Source organism: Taeniopygia guttata, chromosome 1, assembly GCF_048771995.1.
Source record: "Taeniopygia guttata chromosome 1, bTaeGut7.mat, whole genome shotgun sequence".
NCBI classification, from domain to species: domain Eukaryota; kingdom Metazoa; phylum Chordata; class Aves; order Passeriformes; family Estrildidae; genus Taeniopygia; species Taeniopygia guttata.
Genome location: NC_133024.1, coordinates 16,817,688 through 16,833,637, shown reverse-complemented (window position 1 = coordinate 16,833,637; position 15,950 = coordinate 16,817,688). Strand labels below are relative to the sequence as shown.

At 38.6% G+C, this 15,950-nt stretch overlaps 1 protein-coding gene across 3 annotated transcripts in view; it reads left to right on the top strand.

Annotated features, from left to right (window-relative positions):
• EPHA3 (EPH receptor A3) overlaps positions 1 to 15,950 on the top strand; it is a 179,807-nt gene that overhangs the window by 134,566 nt on the left and 29,291 nt on the right. The window contains exons 7-11 of one of the 3 annotated variants that reach the window (XM_030263981.4): positions 1,850 to 2,012; positions 3,500 to 3,602; positions 4,051 to 4,118; positions 7,731 to 7,856; positions 12,409 to 12,594. In XM_030263981.4, the coding sequence (XP_030119841.4) occupies positions 1,850 to 2,012; positions 3,500 to 3,602; positions 4,051 to 4,118; positions 7,731 to 7,856; positions 12,409 to 12,594 (646 nt within the window). Of the gene's footprint in view, positions 1 to 1,849; positions 2,198 to 3,499; positions 3,603 to 4,050; positions 4,119 to 7,730; positions 7,857 to 12,408; positions 12,595 to 15,950 lie in introns of those variants that run through there. The other 2 variants (XM_030263983.4, XM_041713733.2) reach the window with 2 other exon arrangements.

Genomic DNA, 15,950 nt, shown 5'->3' with positions numbered 1-15,950 from the left:
GAAAGCCTGCAAATTACAATACTAGGCCTTTGTTAGTTCAAAAATAAATAATTTTACACAAGTCTGTTAACTCTTTACAGTGCCTTCCTTTAAATTTGCTCCAAAGAATTTAGAACAGAGGACCTTTTAGAGAAGTATTGGGAAACTCTGAGGAGGTCCAATGCTGATTTCTTTTTTATTTTTATTGTGCAAAGAAAATGGGCCATGGTCAACATTTTTATAGTCATTCTTTTAAGACTGGGTCCAGCTCACCCTATCTGAGGTTTGGATGCTGGATGGTAACTTTTAGGCACAGGCCTAGCTGCTTTTTCTCTTTTCTGTTTTGTTTTTTTAAATTTCTTTTTTCCTTTTACTGTGATTTCTCACGAGCCTAATGTTAAATACTACATGGAGATTCTGGCAATTTTCCTAACTATGGTGTAAATGTTTCTGTTTGTCTATATCAAAGTACTGCCAAGAACAGGGCACTTAGGCTTCTTTAGCACCAAAGAGAGCAGTTTCTGATGTTCACCTACTAACCTAGAATATCCTGACTCTGTTCCTGCAGACAGCAGAGCAAACACACTAAAACAACTGCAGCCGCTTGGACTTTACACGTGGAGGTGAAATGGCAATGAGCATGTTGGGCATTTTCCAACCCCTGAGCTCGTGCATTGGCACTGCAGGGTTGTCAGAGTGAAAATGTCAGCCCCTCACCAGCTAATGCAATGCCATAAAACGTGATGAGGATTAGGTGAGATCCTCTGCATCCGACGTGCCTTCGCTGGGCTCCTGCTCTCAGCCCGCAGAACTCAATGGCCGCAGTGTTCTGCACGGTGTTCAAAGCAAAAGGACATCACATGAAATCCCCACCACCTCCAGAATTAAAAAAATGTTCATGGTGGGGAACCTAAACAATTGAGATTCTCACAGTTTCCCACATGTGTGGCTGCTGGCCAAGAGGTTTTTTTTTTTGTTTCCAGAGACAGTTCCAGCTGCCATATTTAGGAAGCCAAAAATGCTCTTTTGGTACAAGATGGCTTTAGTAAAATAAGCAGTACCTCAGGCCCCAAATGCATGCTTAGACGTTAGATTATGTGCTTACAGTGGGACTGAGACATACTTTTATCAGGATTAGCTTTTCACACAGTTTGAAGTGTATCCAAACTTACCAAATTACAAACCAGTCCTCCTCTTATTTTGTATAGAAAACATTATGTCAGACATAGGTGACTCTTAAGCAGAGAGCTGTTATGAACATAGTCCAGGATTCAGTTCAGTGTGGTTTTGTCCAAATGAGGATGGACTCAACTATCTCATAGGTTTTATAGCTTAATAGAAAACCAGCTAAATCTGCCTTTTTGCTGAGCTGAGGAGCCTGAGTGGGGTTTCCCTTTTGACTGTTATAGAGGTAACCACTGTCTTGTAAAATGTGAGGCAGTAAAAACTGCATCCTGCTACAGCTCTGCAGGGCCCTAAAATGTCTAAGTTGGCCTGTTACAACTTCCAGTTCAGTGCAGTAGGCAAATCTGATTTATGTTTTCTTAAATAATCTTTTAATAATTTTCTTGTTGTATTACAGACCATGGGCAAAACGATACAAAACCATTTAATAAAATGTCATAAACTCAGCATGTCTAGTATTTGATTTACAGCACAGTACCATAGCAAATCTGATGATTTAAGATATCTTGTTAAAAGATGATTGAAAATGAATGTTTGCACAAGCATTTCTTAGGCTACAGATATTCAAAAAATACACCAGTCGTCTCCAGGACGTTTGTAGTAATTTAGTACTAACCATCTCTTTTTTTTTTTTTTTTTTTTTTTAAGGGTGTGGTTTTAATCTGATAATGTCTTTTTTCAAAAGCAGGAACAAGAGACAAGCTATACTATTCTGAGAGCCAGGGGCACCAACGTGACCATCAGTGGCCTCAAGCCTGACACCACCTATGTCTTCCAAATCCGAGCCCGGACTGCAGCCGGATACGGGACCAGCAGCCGCAAGTTTGAGTTTGAGACCAGCCCAGACTGTATGTGTTTGTTCAAATGGCTTTTGCTGACATCCTGCCCAGTTCCTGACTGATCTCAATGGCTGCTTTCACTCCTTCTCTAGCTGAGGAAATGTGTCTCATAACTATTTATGACGTGTCTTTCTTGGTAGCATTGCTGGATAACTTTATGTTTTATCATTAAACTTGAAACAGGCTATAAAGAATATCCCAGAACTATCACAGGTGGTGTTTTCTTCCATTCCCTACCCTACTTCTACCTCAGGCCAGAATTGATACCTTGCTAGACCTTGGCTCTTGCTGAGGGAGGGAGTGTAATAGAAAAACAAAGAGTAATGTCAAGCCAAATCTTTCACCCTGATTCTGTGTATATTTGAGATATGTTTTTTTTTCCATCCTCACGTCTTCCTTCTCCACCCCAGCTCTTATTCTGAAAGGAAAACAAGCTTCATGTTTAAAAAAAAAGAGTTGCAAATTGCTGTTATGGTGACTTGCAGCTTTGGTGTTCTAGTTGAAACTAGAACTGAAGTTAGGACAATTACAGCAAGAAGGAAACAATCAGTTGCAAAGATAAAAAAAAATAACAGTTTAGAGGTTAATGAGTTTTCTCTGCAAAGTAATGTTACCAAAAGAAGGGGAAATGGAAAAAGTAGAAATGTGGAAGGAGACAGTGGTGCACATCTCAATAATAAGCATCCAAGTTACCCAGATAACCAACAAATGGTATAAGTTTGTTCCTGTGTTACCCAGTTATCATAGCTGGAAGCAGCTGAGGTGTGCAATGGGCACAGATGGGAATGGTGTGACCCTAAGGAGAGGCAGAGTCTCTCTAACCTGTGTGGGCCAGGAATGGCACTGGAGACTGGTGCTCACTCCAAAGCTCTAAAGCCATCCTGTCATTTTGTGGCAGTCTGAAGTTCCATGCTGAGGGACCACAGGGAGATACCCAAAATAAGGCAGAAAAGAGCCCTTATTTTCCCTGTAGACATCTGTATCTGCACGCCCTGTCTCTCCACAACCTTCACGAGGATATTGTCAGGCTTAACTGGGAAACTTAGCTCCTAAAAGCACTTTCCATCATACAGAAGGGGAAGTGAAGGTGATGATTATGGGATTTCTTGCCAAATAAATGTTCCTTATTGAGCATGACATAAAGGATGGATGCCATACATGACATGTATGTTTGTATTAATGTATATGGTTTTTATATTATCATCAGTTTGCTAGCAGCTGCTACAATTAGCAAAAGTAAAAATTGAGAGTAGCAGAAACAACTTTGGTAAATTGGCAAAGATGGCTGGAGTCTTAAGTTTTCTTCCCTTTTTTGATGAAAAGTTATTTTTCTTCCCGTATTTATTCGATGAAAAATTATGTCCTGGATCAAATATCTGCCAGGAGACCAAATGCTGTATAATGATGCCTGTCCCCTATGTGCATGTAAATTCTGCTGTCACCAATGAGATGTGAGTGTGTGAAATTATTTACCTGTTTTTGTGGTGCCTTTGCAGCCTTCTCCATCTCCAGTGAGAACAGCCAGGTGGTGCTGATTGCAATTTCAGCAGCAGTGGCCATCATTCTGCTCACAGTGGTGGTGTATGTCTTGATTGGGAGGTGAGTCTGGTGTTTGATTTGCACATTTTCTCCTGTTTCCATGTCCCAGGGAGGCCCTGGTGACAGTGGCACATGGGGTGTCATGCTGTGGCTGCTTTTTAATCCTCTGTCTGCTGCCCAGGAGCTCCAAACCCTGCTCACAGTCAGTAATGAGCCCGCTCACGTTAGCAGCCCAAATCATGCAGCAATTGTTAAAAAATGCTATAAACACATTCTCAGGCAATTGTAAAATTAAACTGTAGGGGTCAAAAATCAACAAATCCTCTCATTAGCCAATTTCCTCAAATTCCCTGAGAACATCACATGCCTCTATAGGGCACAGAGAATGTAAATATCATTAAACTTTCAAACAGGCATTTAATTGTGCAGGGAGAACATTCTATTCTGTTTCCACCTGCAGTTAACACATAAAATTCTCTGTATTAATTTTTTTTCTTGTTCCTTGTAGATTCTGTGGATACAAGAAGTCTAAACATGGCACTGATGAGAAAAGGCTGCATTTTGGGAATGGCCATTGTAAGTTACTGAAGCTTTTTAATGCTTCCAGAACTGTTGAATTCCTTCCCTAGGTAACTGATATTTTTCAATTAAAAAAAAAAAAAAAAGAAAAAAAAAAAAAAGAGAGAGCCATACCTCACTCAAACCAAGGTGAAATTAGGAAGAGAATTATCCCTTCTCTTGTGGGTAAGGAGATTTTCCCCAAACAATTATGCTTTGTTTCAACTTCTTTCATGTGTGTTCAGGTTAGTAATGAGCCAAACATCTCTTATGTTCAAACAATGCATGTGGGTGGAATTGTGATACTGATTCTGCTGTGCAACACTGAAATCCAGACTACAGCTGCAACTTCCTCGTTATATAAAGGCTAAGAAACATATTTTCCTTTCCCAAAGCAAAATATAAATAAATATCTTGATGAACACTAAAGCTACTGTGAAAATTGCTTGCTTGACAAAGTTCACCTACAAATAATAGTAATAATCCAATTCTGGATCCTCTTTGCAATGTCCATTACTTTGTTCCACCTTTCTGGATCCTGAAGGTTGGCTCACAGGCAAAGCTCCATTTATCCACCCTTTAAAACTGGAAAAAATCCAAACAGTTTTGTAGCAGGAGAAGCTGAAGGGAAAAGAAGGCGATAGTCTAAGTCCTGATCAGGAATGGGAAGATTACTTAGTTATTAATTTAATCACTGTACTTTGGATTTTTATATCCTTACAGGCAAAGATAATGCCCCTCATAGACACCAAGACAAGAAATTATTTTTTTTTGCCCACATAATTCTTGATGTTTAATGAATTTTTGTTTAATAAGAAACAGTAGTTCATCTTTGAATCTGTTTCAGCTCCAGATGTGTGTCCTGATACACCATGTAAACCATGGTTGAACCACGTATTTCTGTTTTTCAGCATGTTGTAACATTAATGTCTGTGGGGTTTTTTTGCACACAACAGTGGCACTCTGCTATTTGCAAGAAAAGAAATACGTTATGCTGGTACCATAATAAGGTGGCCCCTCCCCAAATATAAGTGAATTAACATTTTAATGAGGGATTTACCTGCAGTAGCTGGAAATTAGAGCTGCTTCCCAATCCTCATGATAATGGAATAACTGTTCTCTAACTGTTCAAATTATTATTCTTTAAAGTTTCGTGCTCCTCCTTATCTCCAGAGAGCCAAGAGCATGAACATCCATGATTTCTGTCTCCTTCCCCAGCCCTGTCAGGGGATACACAAGCTGCAGCCCAACAACTGCTAACCAACTATTCCCAAAAAAATCTCTAAGGTTACATGTGGCCCATAGAATTAATGCTTCATCATCCAAATTTAATGAGGTTATAAAATAAAAGCAGCCAGTAAAATAAGTGTCACAGACAAATAACAGGTCAGAATTTGCTCTCCTTACTCCCACACAATGGAAAGTTGCAATCACTATTCTTAAACATGGCAGTGCTGTTAAATTCCTGTGGATTAAATTGCTTTTAATTTGGCTTTAGATATTTATGTACTGTTTTCTGAGTAGTGCCATGCTGATTCACTGTGCAGTAAGACCAGAGCCAATCATGGGCCTAGTATGTCTGTTAGAAGTTCTTGAAAATTATCTGTTATAGATTTTGCAGATATTTATCTGTTAGAATTTGTCAGTATGTACTGACAGTGTGTGGCTGTTGAAATTTTCAAACTACCAAATTGCAGTCATTCCCAAAGAATAAGAAAATTGCTCCTATGAACTAAAAAAGGACAAAGTAACTTCCATGGCTGTTGTAAACTTTCAGCATCTTATATACAGCAGCTGGTTTATTTCAGTCAGTTTACTCTGAATTACTTTTAAAAAGGCTCCAGCCATGAGCTATTCCCTGCAGCCTTATTACAAATCCTATAATATTACTTCAAAGGAACAAAAATGTTTTACCTCCTCAGATCCTCTCCCTTTGCCTTCTCTGGCTGGGCCTTTTTATTTTTTTGCTACCTTTAGGGCAATTTGTGCTGTTCAAATGAAAATGTAAATTATTATGTTTGCACAGAATGAGCTGTAAAGTAGTGCAGCTTAACACATGTGCACGTGTTTATTATCTGTATTTCATGACAGAACCCAGTTACTGCTCAGGCTGCCCTTAATTATTGGTGTGAAGGGATTATTCTCCTTGCAGCCACCATCACCTGATCTTGGGAACCTCAGGGGTCAGCATTAAAAATCCCAAGCCAAAAACCCCACAGTGCAGAAGCTTTTAATTGTTATTTTTATTGGGGATGTGAGGGGGCCTGTAATGTACATTCAGTATGGACGGGAAGGAGCATTTACAAGATTTTTAACCAACAGCAATATACAGCCAATTACTTTTTGTTTTACTTGCAGGTAATTCTGTAATCATCAGGCTCTTGAAGGAAACACAGTTGGCTTTTAATGCTGTGCACACGCAGCCCTTGTGTTGGGAGCATGGCTCTTACTTTGCATTGTTTTCAAGGCAATTAGCTTGGGAACTCAGTTTTATCATTTTTCTGTCAATTCTGAGGCCAATAAATCCCCATAAAATTGATTTTTTTTTTTTTTACATAAGCTTTTGCATTGTTTGATAAAACAACGTGCTCTCATGGTCCAAAGGTTTTTTCCCCCATCTTTGCAACCCCAGCAAAAAAAAAGGTTTAACTATTTTAGCAGTGAAAGAATTGCTGCAATATAATAATGCTAAGCTGGAAAGGATATTGCTGAGTGGGTAAGAGCAGTGTGTGTTGAAGGAGTTAATATCTTTTACAAGACTAACTGGTACAGTTAGGGAAAGCTGGAATACATGTCTGGGAATGTAGGGTTTGTGTCAGAAGCAGAAGACTTCAAGCTGGGTATTTCACTTTTTGTTAATAAAACATATTCCTGTTGTAAAATGAGTACAACAGAGGCAGGCACAGAAGGAACTGGGTGAAAACACAAGCAAGGCTTTGAGCTGGGCAGGGGGAACGAGGCTGTGCTTTGCTTTCAGCTTTTTTGTTGGAGGCAAAGGTTGGCAATGATCTCTTCCAGCAATCCCTAGCCAAGAAACTCTAGAGGGGGCCAAAATAATAACATGGATGTGTGGAAAGTAAAGCCCTAGAACTAGCCTATATTCAGAACAAGTATCTGCCAACCTTGCATGTTCTGACAGAGAGATTGAGGCAGGGGTGCATTTTTTTAATGTAAAAGTTTCTTATTGTGCATCTTGTTGATGGACTTAGGAAAAAAAAAGCTGGAGTTAATCTGATTTCTTAATATATGCCTAAGAAATTTTCAGATTGACTGTAGCAACACACTTTGTTCCTTGCCCCTTTTTTATCACTTTGGAAGGGTCAATTTAAGGCAGCATCTAAATGTAGCAGCCTGGGAGAGGTGAGTGGTATTTTAATATTGGAAAAGTAGTTAAACACTGCATTTGCAGATATTTGAAATGGGTTGTCACACTTCTCTGCAGGACATTAGTCTGGTTTCACGCTGTTCAAAGATTCTGAAGACCCACAAAAACCAGTTTGATTTGAAGAATTTCCTTCCTCAAAGTGAATTCTTTCCTTCCTCTGCCTTCTATTGATTTGGTTTCTGTTGTCTCAGGAGCTTTATTTCAAGTCAAAGTAACATTTTTTCTCTGAATTTGTTTTTGCACAGTAAAGCTCCCAGGTCTGAGAACTTACGTAGATCCACACACATATGAGGATCCCAACCAAGCCGTGCATGAATTTGCCAAGGAACTGGATGCTTCCAATATATCCATTGATAAAGTAGTTGGAGCAGGTAATGACCATCAGATATACTGAAGTAAAGATAGATTTTTACTGTGTATATACTGTTTTAGGTCTTTCGGTTCATAGTTGTGACTGGTAATAAAATGTTCTAGAAAGTCTTCAAATTAGCAGGTCACATTTACAACTGATTTCAGTGCAAAGTTAAGGGCACACAATTTTCTATTTCTTTTTTCTTCTCAAAGAAAGGAGACAGCAAGACAGCTTTTCAAAGGACACCAAGCCCATACTTGAGTGCAGCACTGTTGGAAGGCAAAAGATCATTTGGCCTCACTTCTATGTTTCTCTTTAAAATCTGTCAGCACAGCACAGAAAATGTTATCAACTGTGAAGATGTTTTATTTTTTTTTTTCTCTTTCTCCATGAAAGGACTCTTGACTATTATGCCTTGAGTGAAACCACAAGCTCATTTCATACCAGTCACCACGCATCCATCAGGCTGCAGTGACCTTTGGTCCTTGGATTGATTTTGGTCACTGCTTTGGATTCGAATTATTGATTTAGGAGGAAGGAGTTGTCTGTCCAATAACTGGTTGTCTGAGCCATAAAGATGCCACAGGTTGTTGGATTTACAGGAAACAGGCCGGTGAAGTGATCAGATTTTGTAACAGAGGAGCCAGATTACAGAAATTCTCATTACACTGAGTGTTGCAATGGAGCATGTAGCTCCTGATGGAATGTGTGCCTCCTCCTTGAAGTGAAGTGGCAGATTGTCTCATTGAGCCAGGAGATCATGGAGTGTTACCATTCCTCCTATATTAAAGCATTTATGAGGAGTACTATTGATTTTTAATCCATTGAAAAATACTTGTTCCTTTATTATTGATTTTTTTGGCTTCTCTCTAAGTATATGGTTTGAATTAAAGCCATGAGGCGGGAGAGACACTCTGAGTGCAAAAAATTTTCAGCTGGAAAAAGTGTAGAACACAAGGTGCTGTACTCAGTGCATCTCCTGAATCAGCCAGCAAAAAAAAAGGAACAGTTTTCATCCTCTCCTACTGAAGCTACTCAACTGTTGTTAATTTGAAGTTATTTTATGGAAAGGTGGAATCCGTGTTCCTTGCTGGTTTTAATGTTGCCCCACAAGAGTGCACTGTTCTCCATCATCTTCAGTCAAGGCAGCAAAGCTCTGCTTGCTGCACATAGCAGGGAATTTGTGTGGGGATGGAGAAGGAGGAATACTCTAAATTTAAGTCCAGGAGCAGTATGTTTCCTTGTAAGACTTTCAGGAGCCTCACAAATAACAAGCTTTCTAAATTTGGGCTCTATGCAGTATATGAATCTAGAAAAGGAATTGCTAAAGGTCATGCCATATTATACAGCTTGGTTATTCTGGCCTATTTTTAGTCAAGATGCACAGCAGAATAAGAAGTAAACCAAAATTTGTCAAATACAACCTCTGGAAACAGAGGAAAAATTTTTGAGAGGTTCCAAAAAAGGACTTTGTCCTAAAGGAGTCAGGTGTTTTAAAAGTCTCCCTTTCCCACTGCAGTGAGAATCACAGATTATTCTGGGTGGGAAGGGACCCCCAAGGATTGTGGAGTCCAACTCTCAAATGAATGGCCCCCACAGGGATTGAACCTGGCCCTTGGCATTACCAGCCCCCTGCTCAAACCAACTGAGCTAAGTGGCAGAGAGTTCCTGCAAGCTTTTTGCATTAAAACTTGCATTCAAGCTGTGATAACACCTTTTTTTTGGGGCACCATAACTCAATTCACGTAGTCTGGAGTACATAAGGCATTACAGTTAACATTTCCTCTTAGCAGTTGCTTGAGATGCCATCAGGAAGAGCCAGGAAGAGAAGAACAGATGGAAATCAGGCCACAGAGGGCTGGGAGCTTCCAAAATGAGTTTGTGGCATCACTTTACCCTGCTATCACCCTCAGCACGTGGTAGTTTTCACATTCAGAGTTCTCTGAGGCAACTTCTTCAGGAACACTTCTCCCCAAAACCAGAAAGGCATTTCCTGCCTCTTACTGAGTCAATGACTTGTTTGAGTGAATGACTTGGTCTCTTCCTGCCCTTGTCCTTTGCAAGGCAAGTGTGAATGAAATTATAAAAAAAAAGACAGGGGTTTGAGAAGAAGGGATTCATTTAACTGCCCTGAAGTGTGACGTAAGTAATGAGACCTTCAAGTCAGGCAAGCAGTCTCGACATTCTGAAATGCTCCAAGCAGTTTTTTCACAGCTTTAGCCAGAAGCCTCCGAGAAGAGAGGGCTTTCAGAGCTTACATAGCTTTGAAAACACACACAAATGCAATAAGGAAATATTCTTATCCAAAAGAACCTCAAGAAAAACACAAGGGATTTTAGCGGGAGGCTAAGCATAAGAAAATTGAGGTCAGAAGCCACTTTTTCAGATTTTTCTTTGCAGTAATTTTTTCTTTTAAAATAACTCACTTATTTTTATGGATTCAGTTCAACAAACCACTTCAGAAGTTTAAATCCAACTGGGCAGTAGGAGAATACTAAAGAAAGTACTTTCTTGATTTGGGGTGGATTTAACTATGTGCTTTGCTGAATAAGAAAGCAAGCATTTGCTTTTCTTCCAAAGAAGAAATATATTGTAGTACATCTTATTTATGAAATTCTTCACAAAATTCAGGGGCTGCCTGTCTCTGAACTTACTGTGAAGGATTGCAGTGTCCCAGTGAACATGACTGATGTTTCCAAGGTTTATGAAATGTTGAACTTTGGTTCCTCTGCAAATCTGAGGGAGTTTTCTGCACAGATTTAAAATGCAGCAAAGGGAGTAGCTGATTTCACAGAATCTTCATTTACTGTTCTCCTGAGTCCAAATGCACAGCAAACACCATCCCCTGATGTACTAGATAACCTCTTTAAAAAGAAATTAGGATATCCTGAAGAGAGATCTTTGTGCCATGAACAGCCCTGCTAAATAATTCTTATCAGCTTCCCACATGTAAATAGACGCACCAGTCAGCAGGGCAGGTTATTCAATCGTTATGTGTGTGGTGTAATTAAAAATAAATGCCTCAGGAAGGCTTTCTATGAAAAGCCATCATCCTCATATCTTACATTCAGTGCCATCTTTCCCACTCAAACACAAGCCCTTGTCCCTCCTAAACAGTGTCTGGTGAGACCCAGTCCGCTTCGTCCTGGGATCATGTAGTAATAATTTGCAGGAAAAATTGTGGTGTAACTGCATGGGTCACCGTGCAGTTGACCCATGGGTCTGGGTGTTGACCAGATAAATGTATTTAACATCCATACTGTCCTAGATATAAAAAATCATAGGTTAATGTAGTTGGGCTGCCTGGGGAGCACTTTCCATTGAAATAATTTTCCAAGAAAGTGAACCTGCTTTATATCCATAGACAACAGCAAACTTCATTGCTAGAAAGAGCCCATCTTTTATTCTCTTGCAGCATCTGCTGGCCTTGAGGTACTTTTGGAATCTGATTAATCACTCAAGCTCTGGATTGTTCAGCCATGGCTAAATGGGACTGTGTTGATGGACATTACCCATAACCTTTTCCTTCCCAGACGTTAAACAAATATCAGATTGATGATTCCAGCTTTAAAATGAAGGATTGATTGCTGGGCTGCTGGCTGAAATCATAGCTAAAGTCTCCATTGACAGTAACTGCAAAATAGTTCTAAGAGCTTAGCTTGTTATAGCTTTTTGGACCATTAAAACATCAAGAAAATAGAGTTGGAAGCTGGGTGCTGCAAGATTTATTTCAATAACTTTTTTCCCTTTCCCTCTGTTTTCAAGATGTGCTTTGGCCTTCCTATTTTGTGCTGCTCTGACAGTATTGAGCTGGGGCTGGTGTTTGAACTCCTGGTAAAGTATAATGGTCATGTGGGCTTGCAGAAGTTGAATGCTTTTAATTGGGTCTGAAAAGAACTCAACTCCCATTACTTGCCAGTAACAGCTTTTAAATTTTGTTTTCTGAGCTGCTGCCTGTCTTGGCAGACTGAAATACAAACAGTGTTAGAATCAAAGGATGTAATGTCAGTGCTTTTTAGCAGTATGTGTGCACATAAAAATATATCTTCCTGTTAGTGATTATTACCTTGATAGTACAGTTCTATGCCTAGAGGATGAAGCAGCTGGTGGTAAGATATGGTGATGTTAATTTCTATGTTGTTGACTCAAATCTAGCCTGGGTTAGACACAGAGAAAGAGCATTGTCCTGCCACACATTTATTCAGGCATTTTTTTATTAACTTGGCTGTCTTAAAAAATATTCAGAAAACAAAAGCTTAAAAGGGTCACTGAAATCAGTTGCTGCTCAAATAATAATATATTGAATCTTCCTGATGTAATTTGTGTAAAAATTAGTTAACTGAAAAAAATTTTCAGCTGAGGTGTCTTCTTCCAACAGTTTTTAATATATTTAATACTTCCTCTTTTGATGCTAAGATTATTTTCCTTGTGCTCTTCTCTTGCACGTTGCAAAAAGATAAATCAGTATACACCACATTCCAGGGGCTCTTTTGAGTGCTGATTCTTCTTCCTTGAATCCCTACAGAATAACCACATTTCAGCTTTTGTCACTTTTCCACTCTTCTTTTTAGGAGAATTTGGAGAAGTGTGCAGTGGACGCCTGAAGCTGCCTTCTAAAAAGGAAATTTCAGTGGCCATTAAAACCCTGAAAGTTGGCTACACAGAAAAGCAGAGGAGGGACTTCCTGGGAGAAGCCAGCATCATGGGCCAGTTTGACCACCCCAACATCATCCGACTGGAGGGAGTTGTCACTAAAAGTAAGAAATTCCAGCCTAAATAATTCTCTGATTTGTTGACCAATCAAAGGAGAGCAGAAGTGAATTATAAATTAAGTCATCCAGGTTTATGCTCTGCAAAAAGCTCAGTAATAAATTGGCAGGTTTAATAAACTCCAGAGTTAGGAATTGCTCCAAAAGGGCCAAGAGGCACGGGGTAATGATCTGGTAAGGAGTGATGGAGACTGATGAGCTGAGGCTTCTTAATTATACTGAACTGCACTGTGTTCTGCTTTCAGCTAAGTCATTAGATTTGTCATTAGCACTAATTAATGAACAGCCAAGCTGGTACAACCACCAGTTCTAGTGAATAGTTAAATAATAACTATTATTTAATAATAACTATTGAATAAATAAACTTATTCAATATGTACCAGCATGAGGGATGTTAAAGCTCTAGAATTCCTGAATTCAAACATCTTGGTAAGAATCTCAAAGAAATCTTGAGGATTTAATCTGTCAGTAGTAAAATTAATTTTGTCTCTGTCTTTATATATATATTTACTTAAATGCCTTTTCTAAATCTGCTTTGGGGTGCTTATTGTATGGGTTTGGTTGGTTTTCTTTTATTTTTGTTTTTGTTTGTTTGTGTTTTTTTTTTGTTGTTGTTGTTGTTGAAGCATATTCTTGGTCTTTGTTTATGATAACAAATAACCTTCTCTTTTTGATACCAAAAAATTTAACTGAAACCTCTATGTACATGTGGCACATTTTTGGACAAGTAATATATTTCAACAACCCTCTTCAGCCATACTTTCTATATTTCCACTGCAGAATGAAGTGATACATTTAGCAATCAAATTTATCTACCTACATTAGTTATTAAGTGGGAGATCAATAAGATTTTATATGAGGCAATCTTAAAAAAAAAAACAAAAAAACAAAAAAAAAGGACTGCTCCAAGATTTTTCAGGGGAGCAGAAAAAATTGGTAGGATATTTTCTTGCTCATCCTAGAGGACCCTGCTGGCAAAGCAGCACTTTGCCATTTCAGTGATCAGCTGGGAATTTGCTGAGGATGTTTCTAGTTTAACTGGATAGAATTTGGGTTTAAGTAGATGGTTTCATTAGTTTGAAGAAAATGTTTGTTTTTAATTGTGTGATTCAAAGTTTCACAAGGATAGGCATGAAAAAATTTCATAGCATACTGCTGAAAAGTATAAGAAATGAAAACCCCACCAGAATATGTCTAAAAGTCACTAGTGAAAGGTATGTAAAACACTACATGTTATGAAGAGCCAAAATTATAATAATAATAATGCCTTCTCTATGTGTGATTCATGAAAGTCTATTTTGCTGATTTCAATAACAAAGGAATTATTGTTTATCTTAGGTCTCACAGTCCTATTAGGAAAGGTCTGCCTGCATAAATTGAGGTTTATCTCCTGCTTTGTAGTGACACACATTTTGTACAGTCAGAATAAGATTTGCAGTCACAAAATCACTTGAAACGCCAGCACCAGTCTGCACACAGCTGAGCTAAAATCTCTTTTGTTACATTTTGTATTCCTGGAGCACTTGAGACAATAATTTAATTGCTGTACAGGCAGGAATGTGTGCGTTGCTGTTGAATGTGCATTACTAATTCTCTCTGTATTCTGTGTAAGTGACTTTTTGTGAGTTTGCTACTCAGGTGCCTTCACAGCAATGCTGTCTGCTTTGGGGGGCTGGAGGGGGAGGTCAGGAGTGCCAGCTGCCCATCACATCACTGTGTGAGAGAGCAAACTCTGAATATTCCCAGCTGAAGCCAATTAACCCTCCAGGGTACAACACCCTCTCCAGATAGCTCCAGAACAGGAGCTGAGAAATCTGCTCTGGAGCTACTCGTCTACATTTTACTGGGCAAAAGCAAATGGCACAAACTAAAAATAATAATAAATGTAACTATTTATTTTATTAAACATTCTGCAGATAAGAAGCTTGGAAGTTTGGAGATTTTTTTTTGTTGTTTTTTTTTAACAAATCAATCACCACATCAGGCTTCCAGCCTCGCCTCCAGCGCAGAATTGTTCCTCTGCTCCTTGTGGATTTCTGCATTTCCCAGCTGCTGCCCTGCACTCCTGGGCACACTGTAGGCAGCAGTCTTAATAACCAACACACATTCTGCTTAGTTTACTAATAATTTACAGCAATTTGTAGCCTGCTATTGTAATAAACCTGGGCAACGCTGTTGACACAAGTCGTTATCATTTATAAACGGCCGAGCTTTGGTAAATGGATGCAGAGGGTGCCTTTAAAACTACAGAGCATGTGATTCTTATTATGGGCACGTTTCCAATGGAATCAGGGTGAAATCCTGCACTTAAGGCTTTTGGAGTGTGGGTGAACAAGGCAGGAAGATGCTCCTGTAATAATTTGGAAGACATATTTCTTACTCTAATTTAAGTTCTTCTGATAGTCTCATAAAATTGCCTGAGTTTTTACAGAAACCAGGCACCTGTCTCCTGGCTTCAAAGTTCAGGGCAAAGTAAATCAAGTTATCATAGAAAATTTTGGATAGCCCTGTACTTGAAAGGTCCAGCAGCGTATTCTGGGCGTTACTAGAGATCCTTTTGAATTCATGTTACACACATAGTGCAACTTAAGTACTTTTTCTTTAACTATGTATTTCTGGCTAGCAAGACTAAGTAGAAATATATATTTTTTTGTTTGAGCTTTTACATTGTTAGATCTCGTATCTGTATCATCTCTTATATCATTCAAGATTAATATTTTGCATACAGTATTTCCTACTGGTGAATGGATGACAGTCAATTAATTAGTCATTAGTTTGGCTCCCACAGTATAACACATCATTTGTGTTAGAAATAGAAAGAAAATATTTGAACCCATTAATTCATAATGTTCTTCTCATGTTAAACTCATTCTTTGAAATTACTATTTCTCTTCTAAGATTTCTGTTTGGTAGAAGCTGTATTTTTTAAAAAGCAAATAGAAAAAAAAGTTGTTACCATTGACTTGGCTTTTTAAATGGCATTCTTGTTCTTAATTAAGCTGGATACATTTTTCAAGCCTCATGCTGTTCAATTTTAAAAGCTAAAATTTCACCATGCCCTCTATACAATATGCAGGCTGTAGTCCTACTTTTATGGTCAGATGCCTTCCTGTATTTTATGTGCAATAATAATTCATCTCCTTAAATAAATTCAAGGTCTTACCCACTTTTCTCTCTACCCCAAAGAGAAAAGAAGCAAAGCATTAGTAAATATTATGAAATAATAAAATCCATATCATAGTAAAATATTAGCAGGACAATGACCTTGATCTGAAAACTTCCCTGTTATCACATGAATTTTTGCATTTGTTTCTCTCCGACTTGTCAGAGCTTCATAGAAAATC